At 42.1% G+C, this 26,457-nt stretch overlaps 1 protein-coding gene across 1 annotated transcript in view; it reads right to left on the bottom strand.

Moving 5' to 3' along the window:
• fras1 (Fraser extracellular matrix complex subunit 1) overlaps positions 1-26,457 on the bottom strand; it is a 399,990-nt gene that overhangs the window by 272,488 nt on the left and 101,045 nt on the right. The window contains exon 3 of the mRNA XM_050050884.1: positions 3,775-3,882. Coding sequence (XP_049906841.1) covers positions 3,775-3,882 — 108 coding nt within the window. The remainder of the gene's footprint in view (positions 1-3,774; positions 3,883-26,457) is intronic.

Raw genomic sequence — 26,457 nt, forward strand, 5'->3', positions numbered from 1 at the left:
GGGCAGCTGAGTGAAGTGGAGCCTGAGGAGGAAGCACCGGTTAGCCCCGGTTTCACTACAGGCAGATTCACTCGCTACAGGGGCGAGGAAATAAAACCTGAACAGCCAAACAGAGTGATCTCTCTCACCGACAAGCTTCGCCGCCGATTCAACATGCTCAATCGGCCGAAAAGCCGCCAACGCCAAAGTGCTGGTTCTGGCATCTAATCAGGATGCCTCCTGGGTGACTCCTGCTGGAGGTGTTCCAGGTATGTCCAACTGGAAGGAGACCCTGGGGTAGACCCAGAATATGCTGGAGGGATTACACATCTCATCTGGCCTGGGAACGTCTTGGGTTCCTCCAAAAGGAGCTGGAAAAGCGCTGCTGGGGAGAGGGACGTCTAGAATGCTTTGCTCGGCCTGCTGCCCCCGTGACCCAGCTTTGGATAAGTGGTTGAAGATGGATGGATGGATGGATGGATGGATGGATGGATGGATGGATGATGCAAGGTATGCAGATAGAGTTTTGATGAGGGGGCTAAGTTCCCTAAATTTCTAGACTCAGTCAATATGCATCACTTAGAATATGCTGTTTGAGCAAACAAAGACAACAAGCGAAGGATTTAGCCGGCCTATTCAGACATAAGAAAGGCAGAAATATTAAGACACCCCCCGTGAAATTTAGAGATGGATTTCAGTGAAGTCGATAAGGTAGGAAATTCAAGCTTGCAGATAAGGGCTGTGGATTTCAAAAGAAAGCCTTATAATCAGAGACAGACAGATGATAAAAGCCCTAATACTCCTTTTATCACAGCGTAGGTGAGAGGGAGTCACATTTTGAGAGCATTTTAGAGGGAGGGAGCACACGGCTTGGTGAGCATGATGACTAATTTTTAATTAACATTGGATTGCTAACCAGCAGAGTGGAATTCATTAGGCATTGATTGTTGCCTTAGCTCAGGGTTGGGATTGGATTTGATGCCGTCACTGCAGGCTTTGACGTTTAAATCACATTTAAGAAGAAGCACTGGGAGGAACAGCCGGATAGAAGGAGTAAAAAAGGGCTCTGAAAATGTGTCCCTGTGAATTCAAATGAGCCAAAAAAGCTAGGCTGGAACTAACCGTCTCCGAACAGTTGTCATTGTGGCAGATTAAATGGTGCAATCGGCAGACTTCACTGCACAATAGTCTGTCATTTCATTGATTCTTGTTGTAGGGGCAACACACAAAGACAAGTGATTAAATGGGCCCTTGAAAGTAGATCTGCACTTCAAGGTGAAATGAAAAGAGGGAGATTAAAATATCACAAGAGGATCCTGAATATTTAAGGCTATTTATTTTATTCACTTACTGTTTGATTGTGTTCAGATTCTGGTTGTAGTTGAAGAGTATTTTATATTCTGTGGCTAAAAAAAACACTTCATAACTACTAAATAAACAATGAAAGTGGGTCTGCAGTTTAAACCACATAAAACACATAGTTGTGGGTGTAACTGAACTTTTTCCATGCTCCCACTCTTTTCAAAAACTTTCAATCACTTGAAGGTTTGAGCGACTTCTGAAAGTATTTCTCAGAGGCAGAGCTGCTTTGGAAGAAACATTTTATTGTTAGACTTGAACTTTTTTTGTCCCAGCTTCTGGAATTTCCACACTGCTTGGATTATCCAGTTTGAATTTTGCTGATGGAAACCATAATGAAAATTTTCTGTCAACGACCTTTTCTCCATGATGAAAACGAGACGATGATGAAAATAGATCTTGATAATGAAAACTAAGACTAAATCTATGTTTCATTTTTGTTGCCCATACGAGACATGACGCAAATGTTAGTGGTGGACTATTGGGCATCGAAAGCCGAGAATGGCCGTGCTTGCAATTATTTTCAAATGCTGCATGAGCAACAGGCTGGCAAAATCCAGCAACTAGTCAGTGCCAGGATGTTTGGCGAACCAGCAAAAACCCTCACACCATAGCAGCATCAGGCGTTGGTGCGAGGTGTAAGCAGTAATTCAGCAGTAAATAATTAGCGTGTGTCTGACTGTGGATGGTGGAGCTGCTGAATGGATTTGTGGAGTTTGTTAGTTGCAGCGATGCCTGTTACCAGTCAGCTCCGCTCATTAGCTGCTAAACAGCAGCAGAGCAAGCAGCCAGCAGCCGTGAGACCTAACAGCTGATCCCCATGGGACTCCGCTCAGATGCAGATCGAGCAGGTTTGTGGTTTAATGGTGTTTGACAGGCAGGTAGGAGGCTCAGTTATCTGTGAGTGTAGCTGTGCTGTAAGTAAACAGTCTGAACTCGAGGACACGAGTTTAAACCGCCAGACAAACATGTTGCAGATAAAGAAAGAATTCAGGCTTTAATCAAGTTATGTTTCTGCTTCTTAACAGTCGGATAGATGGATAAGTCAGAGTTTACAATGAACCTGAAGACAAATCCTAGTTGTCCCACATGTTGGGCCGTTTTGCCGGCCAGCTGTGAGCATTTAGACACACAGAGGCTGATTGCCGAGTTGATCCGAGGCGCCCAATTTTCCGCCTCGTAGGGTAGTCATTTTGGCGGAATCCTTTCAGTTTAAACAGAACGAGGTGGCCTTCCGCAACGGGAGGAGCTGTTGATGACGCCGCACGTGCGACCCACTGGCGGTGGATAAACAGGAAACAGCTGATAGCAGGAATTAGTGAGCAGCTAGTAGCAAGAGGGAAACACAAACCTGACAGACACTGTAAAGATGAGCAACTGGGGAGACAAGGAATTGCGCGCCCTCCTTGTCCTCGCAAGCAAAGAGGCCATTAACCGTCAGATGACGGGGACGGTGAAGAACAGGCCAACTTACGAGAGAATCGCCACCTGACTAGCCGCAGCTTCCCTCCCACGTCACTGTTTACGTCACACGCTGAGCTACACGTTTTGTTACTTGCTCACGCCCCCCATTGCCCCAAAAAAGGCACATTCTGTATAAACAAAAATAGGGAGGCGGCATTTCGCTGCACTCCCCGATTTTGTTTTTATACTGCCAATGCTGAAAAAAGACTGATTGGGCTTTCCTGCAAATTTGCACAACTCCTATCTAAAAAGGTCTAGCCCTTAAACCGTCAAACACTGCTGGAGAAATGACACTTTGGAAGTGTGCACAAATTATTTGTAGTTGTACAAAAAAAAACAACCAATCACCTTGATTCTAATTTCTGATACATGAATTAGCCTAAATGGATTAGTTCAAAGATAAAAAAAAACACATTGAAAACATAATGACTAAAATGACTAAAACTAATCTAAAATCTAAAATAGCTGTCGAAACTAATGCTGCAATTTTTCTCTTCATCCTAAGCCACAGAGACAGCGCTGTTTTAAATCACGTTGCTTGTTTGTCCTCTATTTTGTGTGGCAGCTCTAATTAACAATAAATAAAAATTAAATAATAAACAATCTAATTGAAAGTAACAGAAGTGCATACACCATCCTGCTGACTGTATTTATTTGCCTCTAAAAATAGTCCACAACAAATGCACTGTTTACCCATTTGGGTAAAAGTATGGCGAGCTGTTTTAGGAAATTAGGAACCAATGCTCCTAATTTGCAGCTGAATGCTACAGACAGGATAATTTAGCTGTATGGAGACACCAACTTAAATGTTTATGTTCTTTGTCCTTTCACAGGATTTGTCTACAACAGGGGAAGTACAGAGCAATAACACCACCCTTACATAAAAAAATAGATTTCTTGTTATCCTTTGTGTGTACTAAAAACTGTAAAAGCACCCAAACTTTTGCTGTGAACAGTAAAATGTCGTCTTACCCTTTGAAAGTCACACTGTGGGTTGGGGCAGTGGGTGGGCCTGCAGATGGCCACGTCGCTGTAGCAGGTACACTCCTGACACGACTGCGGTCTCCATGATGTGTTGTTCTGTCAAGAGACAAAACAAAACAGACATGAAACACTGCCGAAGATAGACTTGATTCATCACTGTAAAAAAAAAAACACTTTCTCATGCTCCATTATCATATTCTATCACACCCACATGTCATGTTAATGTTGACAGCCGGAGCAAATGACAGTAAACATATAGACTCCTTTCTGCATATTAATGTGACTGATAAAAGGTTGTGTTTTTGCTCACTTGCATTGAGATTTGCAGATAATGTTGCTTCAGTCTTCTGCAGTTTGATTTACAACATCTGCTGTCTAACTTTCCAAAGTTTATTTTCTCCTCACCATTGTTGACACAAAATAGATACCAGGCGTTATGACAACCACTGCACAGTATGCAGTAATCATGCATTATAGATACACTATGCAACAGACACATGGAGTGAACAAACGATGGATGTATATTATTCAGAGTCTTATTACTCAGGAGAATCAGAACTGCCTCCATGCTCTGCAGCAGTTTGTACCACCATAAGAAAATCATTTCACACTTTGAACTCTTATCATCTTCTATACTTAAGGCTGTAAACCACTGAAGGATTTCTGCTGCAGGTGGACTGAGCCTGCCACAGTGTTGATTAAAAGCCTTGAGCACCATGGCCAACTACACAATGAGATAGAGCAAAAGAAGGCAGAAAGGCTGGAGATCACTTCTGCCAGTTGGCTGCACCCTTTAGCATGCCTAGTGTTTGTCAATAGCTCATAACATCGAGCTGACAATGTCTTATGGCTAGCTTGAAGCCAAATCTAAATCAATATTCCAGCCTGCATATGCTCAGATATATCATCTTACGGTCCATAAATCCGATTTAGACGGATGATTAATTACCCATTCATGACGGGAATATCCACAGGCAGCTGTGCTTATGGAGTGGACACTTCATGGCGGGGGGTGACTGTTAAATGTGGAGACTTTGCTCCATTTGAGACGGTAACTAGAGCAGACATCTTAATGGACAGGAAACTTTAGCCTCAGGTAACAACCAGACCACTAATAGTCCAATATACTGTATGCTGAGACAAGAGGGTACACAGAAGTAGGCAATACATTGTGGATGGATCTACGATAAGGTGTCCTGGCTGTGCACCCAGGGGCTCAACTTGCTCTTCCTCTTTGTTAAAGGAAGGATTGAATACAGTTAAATCAGGAAGGTCCCAAAACTAAAGGGTACAAATGGCAATTTGGCAGCACAGAGCGCCCATCCTGTGTACGTTATATTGGTGCACTGCAAAAACTGTCCACCTTCAAGCATCTGTGTGCAGGATTTTAACATTTTTGACACTGGAGACTAATGGTAATATTAAAAAAGACAACATATCACTGGCATTCAGAATCTGACCCTGGAACACTGAGATAAATTGATGCTTCAAATAGGTTGTACAAATATTCACCAGGACTGTATCACTTGTCTACACACAGAAACGTATACCATCAAAATAATTTGAAAGATGCAATAATCACAACGAAACTTAAGTGTACTTAACTAGGGCTGCCCCCTTATAGTCGACCAAACGTTAGTCGACCAGAAAGGTCATTCGTCGGCAAGATTTCACTGGTCACTTAGTTGCAGGGAATACAAAACACACAAACAAAAAACAAACGTGAAACTCCATCAGGAGCTGCGCCTTGTCAAAATAAATCAAAACCTTTATGACTGGACCATGTGGGACAGACACAGGAAGTGGCCACGCTCAGCAGTCAGACAGGAGCCAGGTTACAAACCAATGGAGGGCAGGGCTACCCAGAGTTTTACATCTGTCCCACGAACGATAGGCCTACACACTTATAAACAGCACCTGGAAGAAGATCAGCTCTGCACTCTGCTTCTTAAGCAAACAACATGCCGCCATGCTCTTGAAAGCTGGCACAAAAAAGGCACACAAGTAGCGCCCAGTGCCTGACCTTGTATTTTCCACATGGTTAAAGACGCGGCATGTGAACCGCCCTTAATTTCCAGGGCTGGTACCTGCGGTTATTCCACAGGCTAGTTAATAACATGTCGGGCAGGAAATCCAAAGTGTGGGATCATTTTGAGAAGGTGAAGGACGAACCCAAGGTGATATGTAAACTCATCTTCATTGGTCGACTACAAACATGACGTATCATCTGAAACATGGAAGTAGCTACATGCCCATTAGCCCACAGCGTCATTAACAGGCGGCTCGCTCATTGTGTGACGTGCACTTGGAGATAAAATATAGGCCTATATTAATGAAGGTTCATTAGTACGGTTTTGTATTTCTCTGTAATGTAGCACAGTGTTAACAATGTTACTGATACTATTCTGTCTCACACCTTCAACTCAAACCACCAAAATATATCATTTAATCATTAAATTAATATCGTAAACATGTGGGCGACTAGTCGACTAATGGCCCTAAATGACGACTGTTGGTTGACCAGGAAAATTCTTAGTCGGGGGCAGCCCTATATTTAACACATCAGTCTCATATTCAGCCTTGAAGACTTAAAGCACTGTCAGTGGGATAATTCAATCTTTACCCAATACAGTTTCACTTGTTTTATGAATTTTATAACAAATAAGGAAAACACATTTTGCATGAAATGTTGTGCAGATAGTGTATATATCAAACTTGAAATCAAATCAGACCCTTTACTGGTTAAGAACAGATGTCTAATGGGGTTATTTTACACACATCCAAAGTAAGTGTTTTGCTCTCTATTACCAGTGTTATGCACATGGAGGTCTTGCACATTATGAGGAGAAGATAATGTGTTAAATACAGCCCTCGATCATTGCAGAAAAAAACCTCTGGCAGCACACCTGGTTGATTGCAATCATAGACGGTGAGAGAATCCACCAAGCAGAGCCACAAAACTCAATACAACCTGTTAAACTTGTAAGATGCTGGAGGCCTTTGAGACTAGACGGTCTAAAAACAAGCCATGTATCGAACCTAAATCAGTGCTGAATCAATTACGAGCCACTGTAGAGGTCTCTTACAAATAAGTTTGGCTAACCTGGAGGGTTGTTTTCAACATATCTGATTGTCCGTCTGCTTGTGTTTCTTGACCTATCTGACTTTTTGTTTCCAAGATCCTCAGCTATGATCACCCCGAGTACAGCATATTGTTACCTACATTAAACATGGCAAATTATGAAAATCACATATTGTTGTAAAGTGCAATTATCCTTTAATGTGACTACAATCTTGGAATTACTGAACCGTGACTTTGAATTTCTGTGAAAAATGAGAGCCATTACAATTCCTAAAACAGCTCTTCTTGGTAATTGAGTTAGGGTACAAGAGAAAGTCATGCAGTTAACATGCAGTAAAATATGGGAGTAGCTATAGGTCATGTTGAAAGACACAAACAGAAAGGATAACACCACAGAATGAAAATTTAATTAAGGCAGCCAGCTGAGAGGAAAGGCACTCCTGGAGAGAGCATGTCAGTTGATATGTTCCCTGTAATGTGGTTTGAGCTATTTATGTGTACGTGTGTTCATATGCGAGTCTGTGGGAGAGCATCTCTGCACAGCTGTGGCCAGATGTGTAATGTGTTTTATGTAAGGGCAAACGTGTCACGGGCAATCTCTGCTCACAACATTAATGTTCCAGCTCAGAGAGAAGGAGGAGCAACCTTCAGAAGTAACAAGAATGTGGGTGTCAACTTGGCACTGCAGTTCTCACACGTATGCTTTTATCTCCTGAGAGAGAAACTATAGAACGCTCACACAATCTGAGATGTACAATACTGACAAGGACTAGTTCTGTCAAACAAAACAAGACTAGTTGCTGTAGAAACAGGTCATGCAGAAGATGCACATGAATGTTTTTATCTCTTGATATTCCCCTTAAAGTTTCAGAAAAAGAAAAAGTTTCAGAAAACATGTTGCTGATGATGTTCACAAAGGATTAAATATCTCAAATAATGGAGCTATGTATTTTTTTGTGGCTGCACCATTAAAATTGCAAAGATAGAATTCCTCACTGTATCATTTTTAATATTTTAACATGAAGATGGGAGCATAAAGCTAAAATTTGAACAGTGTAACAGCCTTTAACAGTTTCCAAACTGCAATCACGAGGGGACCCAGGAGGGTTCCTTGAGGAGCTCCTGAAGTTGATACTGGGGAAAAAAACAAAAGTTCTGTTTAATTATCTTGGTAAATGGTTTCTCCTACTTTTTACATGATATTTACCTGCATATTTAGTGTGTATTCATATAGGGGCACTTTTGAACCACATGGCACATACCACAGCATTTATAGCCTATGCAAATTTGCAATGCCTGTTGCTTTTCTAACTGAGGTCTGAATCAGGTTTATGGACTGCTTAAACGCAGTTTTTTGATATATATGTAAACAAATGAGGCGAGCAAGCATTAGTGTCAACCAATGAATGTAAAAGGTCATAAATTATGCTTATGTACCCCAAACAAGCTGTTTACTTGGAGACTACTGAAGAATATGGAACCAAAATGGCCTTTGGTCAAACAAAACAACAATCGATGGCAAAAAAAAAGTCACTGATATGCAACAAGTCTTTAAAATAGGATACACTAAATACCATACTTAACATAAATTTAGTTACAACATCAAACTAAATTTCAAGGTAAATGCACACAAAATCAAAGAAAAGATGCAAAGGCACCTCCAAGTCGCAAATTCACCCCACTAAGACCAGTTGAGGACGCTTCAGCTTGATATGAAAATGAGTAAAGTCAATGCCTAACACAGGTACAGGAAACCATGGTTAACTGGTGTCAGGTGCAACCATTAAGACAAACTGCATGAAAAACTCTTCAAATTTAAGATCACAGTGGAGCAAAAATTCACTTTACACACATTCATGTGTCTTCAGCAAACAGTTGACACATGAGAGTTCTCTGCTCTGTCTGTCTGCCTTTGAAGTTATTAAAAAGTACAAACAGGAAAAGCAATCCTGCTAAAATACAACCCCAGATTCACCACGACAGGCACTCAGAGTTGCACCCCCTGCGTGCACTCTCACTATTACAGGAAGGGAAACTGTCTCTCAGGTAATATGCTCTGACTGCAAAGAGCAATCCCAGGATAGAGTGAGATCAGTTTGTCACGCGGAGTATGCCAATCCTTCTCAGTCTCTAGTTGCATTTTAAAAAACTAAGAGAGATACTTGCCCCTGGTCTTTCCGTACGGTCTGTGCGAAAAGGCCTGTGTGACATTCTGACCATAAACATTTCAGCATGGTTTCACCAAACCCACCAATCTCATTACAAATCAGTGAAGCTCACCAGTGTGGTGACAATCCTCTCTTTGTCAGATAGCTTTCTAACAGATTGCCCCTACGAGGGGAAGCGGTTCAAAGCAAAGATAAAAATGGAAAATCTTTCTGACTGGACCAGAACAGTAGAACTTCAGGCTACATTCTTTTCTTTAAGAAAGTGGTTTGAGTGTAAACCTTAATCAAAAATCTATTCAAGTAAAAGCAGAAAGGTTGAATGTAGCAATTTAAAAAATGAAAAGTACAAGCAAATGAAAATTGTATTAAAGTACAGGGGAAGGTAAAAGTACTGGTTAAATATCAATCATCCAATCATTTCTCACATGGAATTATACAAGGTACAACTCCAGGGAAATGGATCCCATCAGCTCCTTTAACTTGTGCTCTGTAGTTTAGTCATTTATTGCTTCTTCTTGCATCGTTGGTTGCTCTTATATAATTGTCCATGTTTCTGAATGGTTTTCTGGTTTTGAAATGATTTAACTGTCCACATTCAAATCTCAACAAGATGGCCAACATGCTTGCTCCCCCCGAGCACGGCAGCACTGCTCTGCAGCCGTTTGTAGACATTATATAGCTGTGATCCAAAGCAGGAACAGGACAGCACCTCACATTCCCACTGTCACACCAGTCCTTATTCAATGTAAAGCACACGCCGCCTCTCCTTCTCTCGCTAGAGTCCTCTGTTCTATTAGATGGGCATATTGAAAAAGAGCCAAGTTTTAAGGATATTACACTTTCTTATATTCTGCTGGAAACTGATGAGGCACAGAGGTCATCCAGTGTATTTTTCAACACCTGTACAATAGCTGGGAGGACACTAGTTCAGCTGGTGCCAATCTTCTTCATGTCTTCTTCCATGTTGTAAACCTTGACCTGGCTAGCTAGCGGAGTCACAAGAGAGGAGACTTTACAGGCTGGTGAGTTGATTTCCTCATCCCGATGAATAACTCTCTGCCACACATCACCAGTGTCCAAAGCCAACCACCAAAAACACCACCAACACTTGCAAAATACACGTAAGAGCATACATTTTGCACAAATGTAGCTGAGCGGACAGAGAGGCGACACCTACATATAATACATATTTCATGAAATTTGGCTCTATTCACACACAAAAAAACAAAAGCTCCTGCATTCAAATCCCTTTTTAATACCAGACACAGAGGCAATCCTATTTTTCACAGATTAAGACAACTAATCACATCAAAAATAGTGAATTTTGGGAACATCTGACTTGTAAAATCGACAGCAGACAGGTGCACTGATGCCCTACTTGAGTCTCTAACAACCTCCCTGAATCTAAAGTTTTTTATATTGCGTTTAAATAACCATATTGAATGCAGATATATCTCTCTAATGATCAGAAATATGTCTTAAAGAAAGATTTAAAACAAGAAATAAAATTCAGTTTTGCCCCAAATGTAACTGTCCCTTTTGCAGTCAACCCTTTGATATGTGTGCAAGTATGTGTGTGTGTATGTGTGTTTAGATGTTGGGAGTGTCAGACGATATTAATAACTTGTATGTGTGTATTTGTTGTTTGTAAAACCAGAGTGCCATGTGTAAGACTTGGATTGCTTTGACTTAAATTGGGTAAAGAGGTCACTGGGGTTTATAATAAGTCTGTGTGCATGCAGGTACGCCCTCAGTTTCCTGTTATGGCCCTGTGGCTGCCATTCATGTCACTGAGTCTTAATAGAGCTTTGTAAAATTAGCTCAGCAGCTAACAGTATAGGTGACTTCAGCTCTGACTGGACTGAGTGCCACAGCTCGCAGGGCGAGTCCATTTCAGCCAAGGTCTCGGGGGATAGGGGAGGTTGCACTCAATTCCAAATCCACATCCTGTTTGCCTCCTGAATAGACCGTTAGCAGAATGGGATTGACCCCTAGATCATTGTAAACAGGGACCTCTTAAAGTGGCCGGAGCAGGGGAGCAAACCTGGACTCGCTATTACCTGACCTTCCAACCTCCTGCTCTGTCAAGACTGAGCCAGGGGAGCTGTTCAACAGTCAGCAGCGTGAGTGGTAGTGGCATTTCCTCCCCTCCTCCCGGTGAGATTGTCCCCTACAGGGACCCATACCTGGGATTCGTTGATTAAACGTCTAAGGAGTTGAGGGCTTATTTCATTCCCCCCTGGAGAAAGATATCTGCCGCAGATTTGATTTAGGGCTCAACCAGCTCAGCCATCGCGGCTACACGTCTCCAATTTCATAAAGGAAAAAATAGATCCATAACTTTAACACAGAGTACATCCTAGTCGAGGATGTTATATAGGGCAGAGCTAAGTTTGAGTTTTGCACTGTGGGCCTTTGGTTGATGGGTTGTCGGTTTGAATTCCAGTCAAACTGAAATATGTGAATGGAGAAAGAGAGAAAAATGTATCTTGAGGCATATTGGGATTACCAAAATGTACACAACACATGAAATAAAAATAGGCTTTTCTAGCAGGATCTTGGCTCCTTTCTCCATTCACATATGAAAGTGATGAGCAGTAGGAAACTGTGATGCTAAAATTCACTACAAAACAGCACTTTAAATAGGGTGCCTTCAAGTGGAGTCGTGTATCATGTGAGTCTATATGAGTGACCTTTGGCGGTATTTAAAACACGATATGACTGCAAGTAACGATTATTTTTAATTGGCCCCTTCGCTAAGCCCTGTCCCTTTGTGATGGTCTGTTAAGATGTTGGAGCTAGCATTGAGCCCACCCTGTAACTAACTGCACTCACTGAAGATATACTACCAAATTTTTGAAGGAAAAAAAAGGAAATTTTAGACAGAAGTGGACGGGGGGGTCTACAATATGTGTTTGAAGGATATATTCGGGATGTCAAACTCACTCTGCAGCAAAAACAGGTTAAAAAGATGAGGATACAGGGTTAGAAGTATACAGCTGTTTGTAATTTATTTATTTATATTTTAACACAATGGTATCGCATCCGCAACCAGTATTGGACAGTTTAGTTATCAGGAAGAAAAAAATGGTTTCAAACCATTTCTACGCAAATTCTCACACTTAACGCAAACAAACCAATGTTTATTCAGGGAAAATTGACTGAGCCTTACAGCAATGCTCTGAATTCACATTCAGTGGGCTAGAAGGATAGAAACACCTAATAGCAATCGCAATAAAGTGATGAAAAAAGTACATAAGAACAAATAATCAGGAATTATACGCAGCAATAAAAAACAGTAAAAAGACGAAAAGTTAAATAATAAGAATAGAGTCTGCTGTAAAAGATGGATACATAAAGACAACCACAACAATAACAACAGTAAAATGTCTTTAAATACTTCTTGTAACTTGTTCCATTTATTTGGTGCAGAAAAACGAAACACTAATTTACCGAGTTCTGAACCGATCTGAGGGGTTTCAAGGGATAAAGATTCCTGTGAGCGTGTGTGATGAGAGATGGATTTGATTTTTAAAAGAGAGGTGAGGTAGAAGGGGAGCTTTCCAAGCAGTGCCTTATAAACAAAAAGGAGACTATGTTTTTCCCTTCTATCAGTGAGAAAACAACAGAAGTTCAAACACACAAATATCAAACACTTTTGTTTTTGCTTAAAGGATCAATTAACTAATCTTTTGAGGAGGTGCGACTGGTTGCCAAGTTCTGAAACAACTAATGTTTTCTTTAGTTTTCCTATTTTTTTGTTTTCATTTACTGAGCGTCAGTTTTCTCCTGAGTTTAACCACGTCTTTGGTCTATAATACACTTGATTTCTAATGATAAAAATATAAATTTGACAGCAGCAACAGCTAAACTAAAACTAAGTTATCAGCTACATGGGGTTAAAGATTTTTTGAAAGACTAAACAAGCACTAAAAAGGCCATGTACATGAAACTGACAGATGTTTTAATTATCTATTAATTTGCCAGTTATCTCTTGGAATTATTGATTAATCTAAACGATAAAATAGTAAAAGAAAGTCCACAGTCCACAGTGACATCTTCAAATGTCTTGTTTTGTCCAACTAACAGTCCAATACCCAAAGATATTCAGTTTACTGTCAAATATGACAAAGGAAAGCATCAAATCATTGCATTTAAAAAGCTGTAACCTGCAAAAGTTGCTTCAAAGACAAATGACCTATTAACAGATGTCAAAACAGTTTTAGATTAAATTTCTGATGGTCAGCTAATCGATAAATTGCTTAATCGTTTTACCTCTACTAAAAACACCTGACTTCTGTTTTTTTTGGCCAGTTGTTTATGACCTGCTCTCATCATATTGACTTGAAATGGAGCTGTGGAAAGTGTGTCTTCCTGAATGGAAATTAAGCAGAATGAAGCTGAAAAGCAACCCTCATCTGTGAGTCACTTCTCCCTGGATAAATAAGGAGGGAGGGGAGGGGAGCTGCCCCGACACTGGTTTAAGTAGCAGATTCAATTAAAATCCAATCAAGAACAAAAGGCAGAGTCAAACATTAACAGGGCTCAGTTTTGTGGAGCTGTCAGTTACACTAGTCGAACCCTCTCGTTCAAGACGTGGGGAGGGGTGAAGAAAGGCAGCCTGCCAGGCTAGCAAAGCGTAATTGGGCTAAAATTGGATAGAAACTAAAGCTATTACTGAGGCAAATTCAATCTGGGGACGTGATAGCTTTCAGCAGCCTAGAAGCTCTGCTGCCGACTGAGACGGCAGCAAAAACACTCAAGCTTCTCCTTGAGGGGAACCTGGTTCTGTCAACACAGCTTTATATTTACAGCTGATCAACCTGATCACACTGGGGCCCTGTAATCTGTGTGTACAACGTATAACTGGGTTAGGTTTCAATAATGCACTATATGATAATAGCAGAGAGTGAGATGAGCCCAAATCATAACAGAAAGAAATCAACAATATTTTGTTCAAATGTGCCTTGTTTCTGTTTCACAAATGTCTGAAATATGAATAGCTAAAGTAATGCTGGATACATTTTCATCTCCATACATTACAAATAATTTAGGAAATGATTTATGTTTTATGTTTGTTTTATGCCTGAGAATGCTTGGCTGTTAGCAAACAGAACTGTCAACTTGTTACACTCCGTTTCCATCTCCAGTCTGTCACTGTGTCGACTCTAACCAGGTTAGGTTAGTGTTAGGGGATCCAGTTTTCCCTAACTAATAACTAGAGACCAACATATCCACCTGAATCTATCCATCCATCCATTTTCAACCACTAATAAAAAGCCGGGTCACTGGGCGTCGGTAGCGTAGTGGATAGTGCCAGTGCCCCATGTACAGAGGCGATGTCTCGCTGCAGCGGTCGCAGGTTCGACTCCGGCTTGCGACCATTTCTGCATGTCACCCCCCCCTGCTCTCTCTCTCACCCCGTTTCACTCTGTCCTGCCCATTAAAGGCAAAAATGCCCCAAAAAAAAAATCTTTAAAAAAAAAAGGTCTCACTCCGAAGTCGTTGAAATCCAGCGCTTGCGGCGTCAGACACCAACAAACAAAGCCATCTTTACATGTTGGCACGATACACAGCTAGTCGCCATTATAGTTTAATGGTGCTCGACGGCATCAGGGGAAACGCAGTGGGACAGGAGCGAAAGTTAAGATGACGAAAGTCCAAGTGGGGAGGGCAGGAGGGGTGGCGGATGGGTCCAGCAAACACCGACTTTCGTCCTAGAGAGAGGTGTTCGTGTCCCGTAAGATTATAAAGCCAAACGCTGTTCTCTATTCCTAAACCCAAACACATGCCTTGGAAAAAAATCAATTTGTGGTGTGAATTTTGAAAGGAGACAATTCATGTGACAGGCCAAACTTGACACAGCGTCCCAGAAAGTCAACAACCAACACACCCAGGGTACCTTGCACAATGTATCCAGACATGGAAAGTCCATGGCCAAACATCGATATGTGACAAGGATGGAGTGAGAATGTGTTGGGGTCGTGGGGACAGCAGGCTGGTCCCGAGGTGTTCCTAGGCCAGACAAGACACATAATCCCTCCAGGGTCTTCTGGGCCTGCCCCTGGGCCTCCCACCTGAATCTAACGCCATTTTAAGTCACCACCGATGTTTTGCCATGCCAACATACTGGTTTTGCTGGGGTTTTAAGACTGGAGCAGAGCGAAGTGAAACGGACTTCAGTGTCAAGCAATACTGAGAAGACGTGCTGATGTAGAGCTGCCTCGACTTCAGTGCCTACTGTATCTTGTCTACAGCAGTCATCATTGTTGTTATTACTCCTCATTGGTTTCAATGCACTGCTTGACAGCTTGACAACAGTGTTAGTCCTGTCCCTCTATGCCACACATGGGGTTTTTTTTTATTTTAACTGAGAAGCCATTGCTTCATGTCATGATGCCAGATGAATCAGTCAACTTGATGGAGTGGGCAGATTCCAAGGTCATATCCATATACTTGGGAACAAACCACAACAGTAAGTTTGGCCTGCAACTTCATTCTTGACAGTCAATCAATCAGTCAGAATTTATTGTTTAGGTAAACTCCTATTTTCAAGGTCAGCGATGAACCTTCACACTTTATTCACTTCACAAGCCAACAACNCCTGGAAGAGGGATCCCTCCTCAGTTGCTCTTCCTGAGGTTTCTACTGTTTTTTTCTCCCGTTAAAGGGTTTTTTTGGGGAGTTTTTCCTTATCCGCTGCGAGGGTCCTAAGGACAGAGGGATATCGTATGCTGTGGAGCCCTGTGAGGCAAATTGTGATTTGTGATATTGGGCTTTATAAATAAAATTGATTGATTGACTGAGATGTGGAATGTTTTGGCAAACCACACTGAGTTGTTGTAGCTTAAATGGGATCAGAATCAACAATCTAAAACAACTATGAGAGTTTCAATGTCTGGTTCTGGCTTCCAATAAAGATCTTTTATTATGTATATTATGTTCAACAAACAAATGGAGAGAAATTAAGTTAAGAGAGGTCATTTTTTTCAGCTGCGGTAACACTAAACACTATTAACCAGAATGCCCTGCTACAACAGGACAGATTAGATTTTCAGTTTGTGGGGCGTTAATTCATAGGATATCATACAAACAGTTCTGTGGGAATATGTTGTTTTGCTTTAACATAAGTGGTGTTTTGGTGTGTGTCATCTCAAACTGGATACACTTTGTGCCATGTGAACTTATTTGTATATCTAAACTGTAATGAAAAACAGCTAAATAGCTACATTTGCCAGTTGGATGCTGATTTGCAGAAGTCATGAGCAGCCCTTCTGCTTCATTTGTACTAAAAGCATAAAATAGGTTACCGAACATGAAAAAAGTTGTCAGAACCACTAGTTAAAGGATACTGGAGGAAAATCAGCCGTTTGATGTTTTCCTGATAACAGAAAATGGACTTGAGCAACACATCTGAGCAACACAAACACATACACACAGAAAAAGTGCTGCAAAACTTCCCGTTTCATCTTTTCAAGTATATTAAAATAGCGAGCCACAACACACCTCTGACCTGACAAAGCAGGAAAAAGTTGTAACTCCAAATAGCCCATCGACTCTTTCTCATTATCGCTGCATCCTCTCAAGCTGCCTCCTCATCATTCCGGATCTCCAGTGCAACCACGAGGACTGTTAACATTTCCGCTTTTAGAGGGCAACAGCTGTGTCGCTCCTGTTTTGCCGAATAACTCGCTGCCGAAATGAATTCAAATGTATTCATTTGCTGCCATTTAATTGATTTACTCCACAACTTCCTTCAGTGCCGGCCGAGTGATTATATGCTAATTTCTCGCGAGGCAAGCTGTGAAAACAAGCAAAGTTATAGCGCTGCCCAACTGAAGGACACCTAAAACTGTCACAGCCGCTGCCAAAAAGCCTGATTTAATCGAAGCTTTGGCAAATATTCAAAGCGGCCCCAAGGTGTGAGGAGACGACTCTGGCTCCTCAGTGGTCTAATCATGTATTTCCATGGCTGCCCTGTGTGTTATCCATCATCTGACCACCGACACAAGCTATTTAGCAGCTGAGTAATCTGCATCTAAAGCAGGAGACTGTGTGCTCTGCCACAGGGTTAGCATTGTTATGCTAATAGCCACACATTCTCATCTGGGGGAAAGGCTGAGTTTAAAAGTTGTGACTTAGCTCATTGATTCAACTTTTCCCCCTATGCCTCCGGTCCAATTAGAGGACCTGCTGGTAAGACATGACAAATGACTGGCTGATCGTTGGCCTCCCAGAGCCCATAAATCCAGCTGTCTGCCCTCGCCCTGCCACGGCTGCTATCGCTCCCGCAGCCAAATATCAGCATCAAGCACGTAATGGGTTCTGGATCATCAAGCAGATGGCCTGAAAGAGTCAGGGTCCACCACAAACAGAGAGATTAGCACTGGAGCCACAGTGAAGGTGACGAGAGGAAAAAGAAAATATTGTTTTGTGAGAGAGAGTTGCTTCAAAAATAGATTTTAGGAATGTGTCAGTGGAAAATTTGAGGAGATGATTAGAGGAGAAAACTGTGTCATATTCAAGGTCCAGTGTGTAGCATTTAGTGGCAGAAATGGGATAGAATATTCATTACTATGTGTTCATTAGTTTATAATCACCTGAAACTAAGAATCATTGTGATTTTATTAGCGTAGAGTGAGACATATATATCTACATACGAGACAGGTCTTCTCCCACTGAGTCCGCCGTGTCGTTTCTACAGTAGTCCAAAATCAAATTTGCATTGGCTACAGTAGTTCTCCCGCACCTGTGATGCTCAACTTTAGCCTGTGGGCCAAATCCGTCCAGCTATAGGGCCCCAGGTGGCCCACCGACCATTTTCTAATTCACAATCAAATCTAAATGAATTAAAACTGGGATTTTTTTTTTTTTCTTTCAGTACTTTGATTATGTATAAGGTGCAAGGGTGGATTAAAGGCACCAAAATAGAGCTTGTGCCAAAAAGTGCCACATGAAGATTCCCCACATGATCTGGTCTAATTAATTACATATTGATTACTAAAGTGGGTTATTTACTGGCACCTGGCCTTCGAGCATTTCACAAATGTGGCCCCCGGGCAAAGCAAGCTGAGCATCCCTGTCCTACACCCTTTGCACAAGGGTGTGGGTGGAAGGTGAATTTGCGTTTCCTAGGATAGCAAAGGAATGACCTGCCCTACTCTGCCTTTGTTGGTTGGATTGGTAAGGTTTTGGCAAGAGAGTGAGATAAGATTGTCAGGGTAGGCCAATCATATCCTCATTCAGTGGTTCGTATGATACTGTTTTTCATTCATTCATTCATTTTCCATAATCCCTTATCCTGTTAGGACAGGTCAAAAGACTATCACAGGGCTGACACATAGAGACAGACAACCATTCACACTCACATTCACACCTACGGACAATTTAGAGTCACCAGTTAACCTACATGTCTGTGGACTGTGGGAGGAAGCTGGAGCAGGTGGAGGAAACCCACGCTGACACAGAGAGAACATGCAAACTCCTAAAAGAAGGGCTCCCCCTACCCCAGGTTCGAACCATGAACCCTCTTGCTGTGAGGTGACAATGCTAACCGCTGCATCACCATGCCTACGAATATGTGCCCCTCACTCATTTAACGTGAAATAAGGAGGTTAGGTTTAGGAAAAGAAACATGGAGATGATGGACGTCAAAATGACGTAAATCACATGTTTCCTAAGACTTGCCTCCTAGAAAAGTCCTTGAGGAAAGTCCTGTGTTTTGTGACCAATGCACCACTCAAACGTCCTTCCTTATCAGACCACTTCCTTCTTTATTCTTTACCCCCATCATTAGTCACATGATCAAAGCCTTCCCAAGTGCGAGTATTATACACAAATTACTGGCTCATGATTACACAGGATATGTACGAACTTTTGTACATAACTTTTCACAGGAAAATGTACCAACACTGCATAAGAGCAGTCTGATCAGAGACAAAGTGAGGCAGAGTAGGATGGGTCATTCCTTCACTATCCTAGGAAACGCAAATTTGCAGATGGGAGAAGTTTCAGTTCTGCAACCTCAACGCTTGATGCCATTAAATCCTACACACTAGACCTTTTAACCATTTTTATACGATGGCGTGCTGCAGAAGGAACCAAACAAAAATAACTATGGGCCGTTCTGCTTGGATTCTTCCAGACTGCAGTAACAGTTGCTGACCCATTTAGAAGGGTCAAGAATAGAAATGCACAGTCACAGCTCGCTGGTTAATACTTCTGATCTTTCAAGACACCAAGGCAGAAAGTGCCAACCACAGAGGGTTGTCATTTTACATCAATCATAAATAAAGTCAGAGAGACAGAGCTGACAGAAGAGGGTTTATGACAAGGCCAGGTGTGATATAATGGCAGGGCTTTTTTTTCCTGTGCAGCCCTGAGACGACGAACACACAAACAGAGGCTCTTTGCTCAATAACTCACCTCCTCTGTCTCAGCAGCCATTAGCTCTAATGAAAAATCCATGTCACAAGTCCAGCCAAAAGTTTTCACACTGCTCTGACAGTTTGTGCTGCACTTTAGATGTAGTTTGATTTAGAGATTTCAACATTGGGAAGATACAAAAAAAAAAAAATTTAAGAAAAAATTTTCTGCGAGTCAAAGAAATCTCACAGGGATTCAGTTTGAGACGAGCCCAAAAGAAAAGAGAAAACGTTACAGTGACAGAGCTGCAGGTGAACAGAAGGTACAGAAAGTAAATCACATACTGTTTTTCACCTCACAGGCCTGTGGTGATACATAATGCATGCTGCTGACATTCGATCTAAGAAGCTTCCCTTCTTTGATTGTACGCCTTTTTGGAGGAGCCGAGTCATTCATTATCCAGTTTACAGGTTTCCTCACATCTGACAAAACTCATTTGCTTTCAATCAAAAAGATTTCATGTTGAAGCCACGTTGCATAATTTGGAATCTGTTGAACAAATCTGTCTAATTTGTTTACGTTTTGTTGCTCCTGCCAGCCCACAGTGCTCGGCCGGCTGCAGACACGTCACCGCCCCTCCGGCTCACATATTTCACCTCTAACACCAAACATGTTTGCAAGCAACAGTCTGCAGCTCTGAGAAACAGCTTTTAGGCTAACAAAACAAAAGGTAAATAATTCATATATGTAGATAGCTTTGTGAGCAAGCCTTTGAAGTCACTCTATTGTTTTATCTGTGGTATATTCCTGAACACAAGGAAGAAGAGGCACTAAAGACGACTCGCACTGCAGGAAATCACCTTGCAGCTCTGACTCGGCCCTCGCATTCATGTGCACATGAGCGTGGTTTTCAATAATGCATCAGCTCCCCACTCAGCCGTGGTGAAAGTCATGTTAGGTGATGCGGATAGCAGCCCTCCATTTCTCCAGCTACAGTGTAACCAGGGATTTGAGGCTGAGCAACTTTCTAAATCACTGTTTTCCACCTCGTGGGGATGCACAAAATGCAACTTGAGTTAAAAATTAACAACGAGTCATTTCTGACCCATTTTGACGGCTCTGATTTCTTGCGAGAAGCTTATGAATGTGTAACTAAATTTTAATTTGGAGCAGCTGTGAGCAAAGCTGGAGCCCCGCGCTGCAACACAACTGCAATCCCATTCGGAGAAATACCAGCTGGATAATGTTTCATGAAACGGCTCCTGTAACTTCAGACCCATCAGACAGAAGAAAAGGGGAGAGGTCAGAGGATGTCCTGTTGGCAGGATTACTGGTTGGCTCTCAAGCTTACATGCATACTGGTCATGTTGCACATTCCCAGCCAAGGTTCAAGGCTCCACTACACTACAGTAACAGTAACTGTAACTGTTAAGCCAGTATCATTAGCTTTGTGTGCCATTGTCCTTGTCTCTCTTTGTAAGAGAGAGAACATCATGAAAACTCTGTCCTAAAAGTCAGTGTTGAGTTTCTTTCATCAGTCCCCAGTATCAAACATAATCGTTAAATACAAAACCTTTTCAGTCCACTGCTCATTTTTGCACCTTTAGATGTGAAATCTGTCACAAGCTTGATCTATCCATCTATCAAATGTCTCTGATACTGTATGAAAAAGTTCAATGATGAGTCTGTTCAAACATGAGAGGCCCGTTACAAATAGAGCCACAATGCACGCATTATATTTGAGATCAGCGAGGGAGACATGGCACCACACAGATGTGCATATGATAAATGAATGAGAGAGACAGTTACCTTCAACATTTCACTAAATTGGCTTGTTATCTTGTCCTAGTCCCGTGATACTCAATTTACAGCTTGCTGTAAGGTGCCAGGTGGCACGCCGACCGTTTTCTAATTCCCAATTAAATTAAATTGGTTTACACAAGGAATTTTTTTTGTACTTTGAATGTAAATGAGGTGCCAGAGTGCATTAAAAAGCATCAGATTATAGCCTGTTCATCCAAAAACAAACATGCCAGGGGAGGATCACCAGAACCCTCGACTGAGGTGCAGGCTGAGCCTCAAATGTTCCCAATTCCTGGAAAATCCCCCGGGCAAGAGTTGAGTATTCCTGTCCTAAACCCACCTTTTCAGAATGATTTCTACAGTGGAGGGAGCAGCATTTAAAACTTTTTAGAGTCCCCTGCAATTGTTTGGATGATATCCAAAGAAAGGTAATATTATGCATGTGTTTACAATCTGACAGCCTTTTTGTTTACAACTGAGTCATGTTGAAAATAATCTGAACATGTTATGAAGCTCTCCGTAGGCAGACTGCCAAAGCTGACTTTCCAGAGGAACGTTAGAATTCAAAACTGCCATTAGGAGCTGAACCTGTCGTGAAAAGAAATGAGCAACTTTTTGTACTTGTAGAGAGAATTTGTTGGATTTTCTATAAATTTCAGTACAGTCAGAGTTTTCTTGAAGACGGCATCTAGCTGCCATTAGACGAACAGCATCTCATGGTACTTCCACATTGGCTTGAACACTCAGCAGTTATGGTTGCCGCTTGTTGTCACCACAGCGTGCTTAACTCAACAGGTTGGTGGTTTGATTTTTCTACCCAGTTGCCAGATGAAAATGCTGGCACTGTCTGTTTCTGCCAACAATGGATATGTTACGTTTGAATGTTTCATACAGATCGTATTAACATTTCTAAAGCGAATGACTGTTTTCGGAAGAAGGAGGGGATGGTGGACAGTTTGACAACAAGGTGAGATGCCTGCCAAGCTGCAGGCCACTTTTTGAGACCAACAAACAACAAAACCAGTTGTCAACGCTGGATCTCCATTGGTTTTTAGTCTCCAAACATGGGTGTTTCTTCACGACCCACTGCTGTGATACCACCAGAGATAATGCCACTGAGCCATCACTGCATTTTCTGCCACGATTGTGCCACCAAAACCAGGCATTTTAAGCCAGAACATGATCTTTTCCTAACCATAACCAAATGTTTTTTATGCCTAAACTTAACCACATGTTCACTTCAGTGTTGTTGGAATGTAAAGAAACGTAAAGTTTTAGCGAATCTCCTACATAAATGTAATGTATCCATGGTTTGCAGAAACATACAATGCAGAGACGCACCGATCCAGCTTTTTAAGTTTCAATACCGATCCCGATGCTGTGGCTTTGAGTATCAGCCGATACCCGATACCAATCCAATACCATGGTTGACCTATAAAGTTATATACCTTTACATGTAGAACAGAAAAGACTAGAGGCATCAGGCATTGATGACTACACAGTTCTGATGATGTAGATGAAACAGATTAATGCAGTGATGAACTATTTATTTTTTAAGAAAAATAAACAATTGAGCAACAGCAGTTGAAATAGTGTGAAATACCTCCACACAGCAGATTCTCTCCTTCGCTCCTTGACATAGGACATAGTTCGCGTCGCAATAGATTTAAAGGGAAAGGATCGCCTCAGGTATAGGTTGCATTTTGTGATACCTGATCCATCTATTTTGATGATATCAGGGCCGATATTCAATCCAGATATCGGATCGGTGCATCCCTAGTACAATACCAACATTTATTCTGGCAATTGGTTTGTCTTTCTTTGCAGGACATTAATGCCTTGTGTTAATTTAAAGAGCACACAAATTAGAGTGTGTATCTGTAAGTCTTGTAGATATAAAACATTCTCCAGTGACACTGTAATACCTTCACATGCCTTTAAAAACCAACTAAACTCTGAGTTTGAAATTGTCACTCTGGTCTCTACTCTGGGCTCACCCTAAGTTATGATGTAAAAGAGCTCTCTAGGTGTACTCTTACATCACCCTGCCATAAAATGAATGGAAGTGTGACCTGAGGATGTCCTAGCTACCCTCCATATTGTGCAGTTGACAGAGCAGACTGAAACTGTGCGTGTAATTGTGCTTTTCAGGCTTCTGTTTGGACAAAATACTGTCTCTCAGCTAAGTAGACACCAGTCTGCTCCTTGTTCCTCCTGGCAGGTTGTAAACATGGTAAAACTTTTCGTCTCAGGGTGTAAAAGTGCAGCAGTAGTTTAGGGAGCAGCCGAAAAAATAAAACACTTCCACAGCAGTTACATGCGTACGTCTGCTCCCAGAAATATGATGCTGCGAGTTCAAGAAGTAGCAGATGATAAAAACTAAATCTTAAGCTCGTAAAAGAAGCACGGAAAGTTTGCACATCACTCTTTATGGGTGTGACAAACGACTAGACAGACCAGCCACCCATCACACACACACACACACACACACACACACACACACACACACACTCAGTTGAGGATGTATGGATTACCAGAGGGGCAGCTCCTTGACAGCTTTAGCGGCCAAAGGGAATCTGACACAGGAAACAAGGCGCACTGCTGTCTGAATGAGAAGAGCAGCAGCTGTGTGTGTGTATGTATGTGTGTGTGTGTGTGTGTGTGTGTGTGTGTGTGTGTCTGTGCCATCATCTAGTTTTGCACCAGGCCCTACACCCCTCTGAGCTACACAACAAAAATAACATATGCCATTTAGCATAAGTGTGTGCGAGTGTGCAGAGCAGGGGAAGGCAATTAGAGCAGAGTTAAGCTGAGGGTGGCAAACTGCAAACACACACTGCAAATGCACTGGCTGTGCAGTTGTAGGAAACACACACACACACACACTCACCAACAGTCCTTGCGGGTCAGTAAACTCACACAGAGATAAAAGTACACAGCAGTTAGAGAGTACACTCTCTTGCAAGCATGCACTCATCCTTTGATTTTTCCCTTTACTGTAAATCTGCTGGCGATCGCTGCCTCTATCTGATCTCTCTGGATGGACGCAACATCAGAGACATTGGTACAATACAAACGTAACACAGCCTATTATCAAGAAGCCAAGATCTTAGAAGTAAAAGTCCTGTATGTTTCTCACATAGATGATGTAATGTTAGCTTCATCCAGTTAGCCCCCTCGAGGTCTTTCCAACTCATTCTCATATCCAGGTCACCAAATACTGACGCTTTGTTATACCCCTCAACATCTACAGTGATGCACAGGCAGCCCTTTCATGAATCTATGTGATGCGGTGCTGAAACACATTTTAAAGTGAATAAAAATTGCAGTCGTAGTCCACCTGCCACTGTAGCTGATGGATCCCAAAATCTACAAGCCACTCAAAAGTTCCTACCAATCTACCGTATTGATTGCATTGTTTTCTGCTGGAATACATCAACTAGCTGCGAGCTGTGCAGCGCGGCTGCTTTGAGCTGAACTCTATTCGACGACCTGTTTCTTTTGCCAGAATGAGTTCCCTCCATGGAGTGTCTGGGCTCAGCCTTGGAGATAAGGTGAGGAGCTCGGACATCCAGAGGGAGCTCAAAGTATGGATGTTTCCATACATACATGGATGGATCAGGATGTTTCATGGGCGTCTCCTGTTAGAGGGCACATCCCACTGGGAGGAGAACCTGGGGCAGACCCAAGACATGCTGGAGGGATTACATATCTCATCTGGCCTGGGAACGCCTCGGGGTCCTTCAGGAGGAGCTGGGAAGTGTTGCTGGGGAGAGGGATGCCTGGGGTGCTTTGCTTGGCCTGCTGCCCCGGATAAGCGGATGAAAATGGATGGATGGATGTTTCTATTTATTCCGAAGAACAGCTAATCCTTGTGGCTGAAATTAGCAATTAAAGAACAACACTTTCCATTTAAAGGCACGCTAAGCACCATTGGGCATTACTTCTGTTTACGTTCAACAATGTTATCAAACACAACGGAGCTAGCCCCCCCTCGTCCTCCGTGACTCTGTCATGAACGAGCGATAGCTGCTAGTTACCCTGGATTTACACACCTGTTCAAGGGATATTGCACCCAACATGTAAATTCAGCCATTATCTACTCACCCATATGCCGAGGGAGGCTCAGGTGAAGTTTTAGAGTCCTCACAACACTTGTGGAGATCCAAGGGGAGAGGAGGTAGCAACACAACTCCACCTAATGGAGGCTGACGGCGCCCCAGATTCAAACGTCAAAAACACATCATTGAAACCACAAAATATCTCCATACTGCTCGTCCGTAGTGATCCAAGTGTCCTGAAGCCCCGACATAAAAAGTTGTTTGGAAAAAGGTCATTTGAACTCTGTTTTTAGCCTCATTGTAGCCTGTAGCTCTGACGGCCTCTCTGGGCACCGCGTTCACATGTGCGCGCTTGTGCTTGGCTGGTTGGTGCAGACCAAAATGTTTTTGCTGCCATTTGCGGAGCCTGGGCTGCCTACAGAGACCGGACTTTTTCACAGCATATTCAGAGGACATGTAGCTAGCGGATCGTGGGGAGATGTTTGCTGTATGTGACAAAAACTTTTCAAGCTTAGGAAGACTAAGAGAGCCTTTAACTACATATAAGGTGGCAGCTGGCTAAAGTGAGATCGCTAGGGAGCTAAAAGTTTCTGGTAAATGACCGTCGCTAATAGCAACCTACTTGCTGTTAGCTATACTGTATGTCATTTCTAGTAAATATCACAATATAAATGTGTGTTTTTTTGTTTAAAAGGTGCAAACGGAGAAAGACAGAAAGTAGTCACCAATGTTTTGAGTGGTTGCATCTCAAGTCGAGCACACAGCTGATACATGGTTTGTTTGCATGATGTAACAGAAGTGCAAATTTAATTGATTCAGTGTGCGTTTATTCAGTAATCTTAAGTGGAATATGTTTTAAAAAATAACCCACCCAACATTAGGCATCAGTATTTGGAGCTGTGAGGATGAGAACAGACTGCAACCTGACGTGACATAAAGTGAATCTTCTAAACATGACAATTCCATAGTAATAGCCATGAAATTTCACTCTTTTAAATGTCTGACTGTGTCTTTACTGTACTAATGAATCTCATTCACAGTTATTTATACATTACCTCCAGTAAAGACTTGAAAAGCTCCTGCATTCAACCTTCATAATTGTGTTTAGCTCAGTGCATACAGTGGCTCTGCACCTACACGCATAGTGAGGCACAGAAGAGAGCTCTTTGACCGTGGACAACTGTGCACAGAC

This window comes from Epinephelus moara, chromosome 8 (genome assembly GCF_006386435.1).
Source record: "Epinephelus moara isolate mb chromosome 8, YSFRI_EMoa_1.0, whole genome shotgun sequence".
NCBI lineage: Eukaryota > Metazoa > Chordata > Actinopteri > Perciformes > Serranidae > Epinephelus > Epinephelus moara.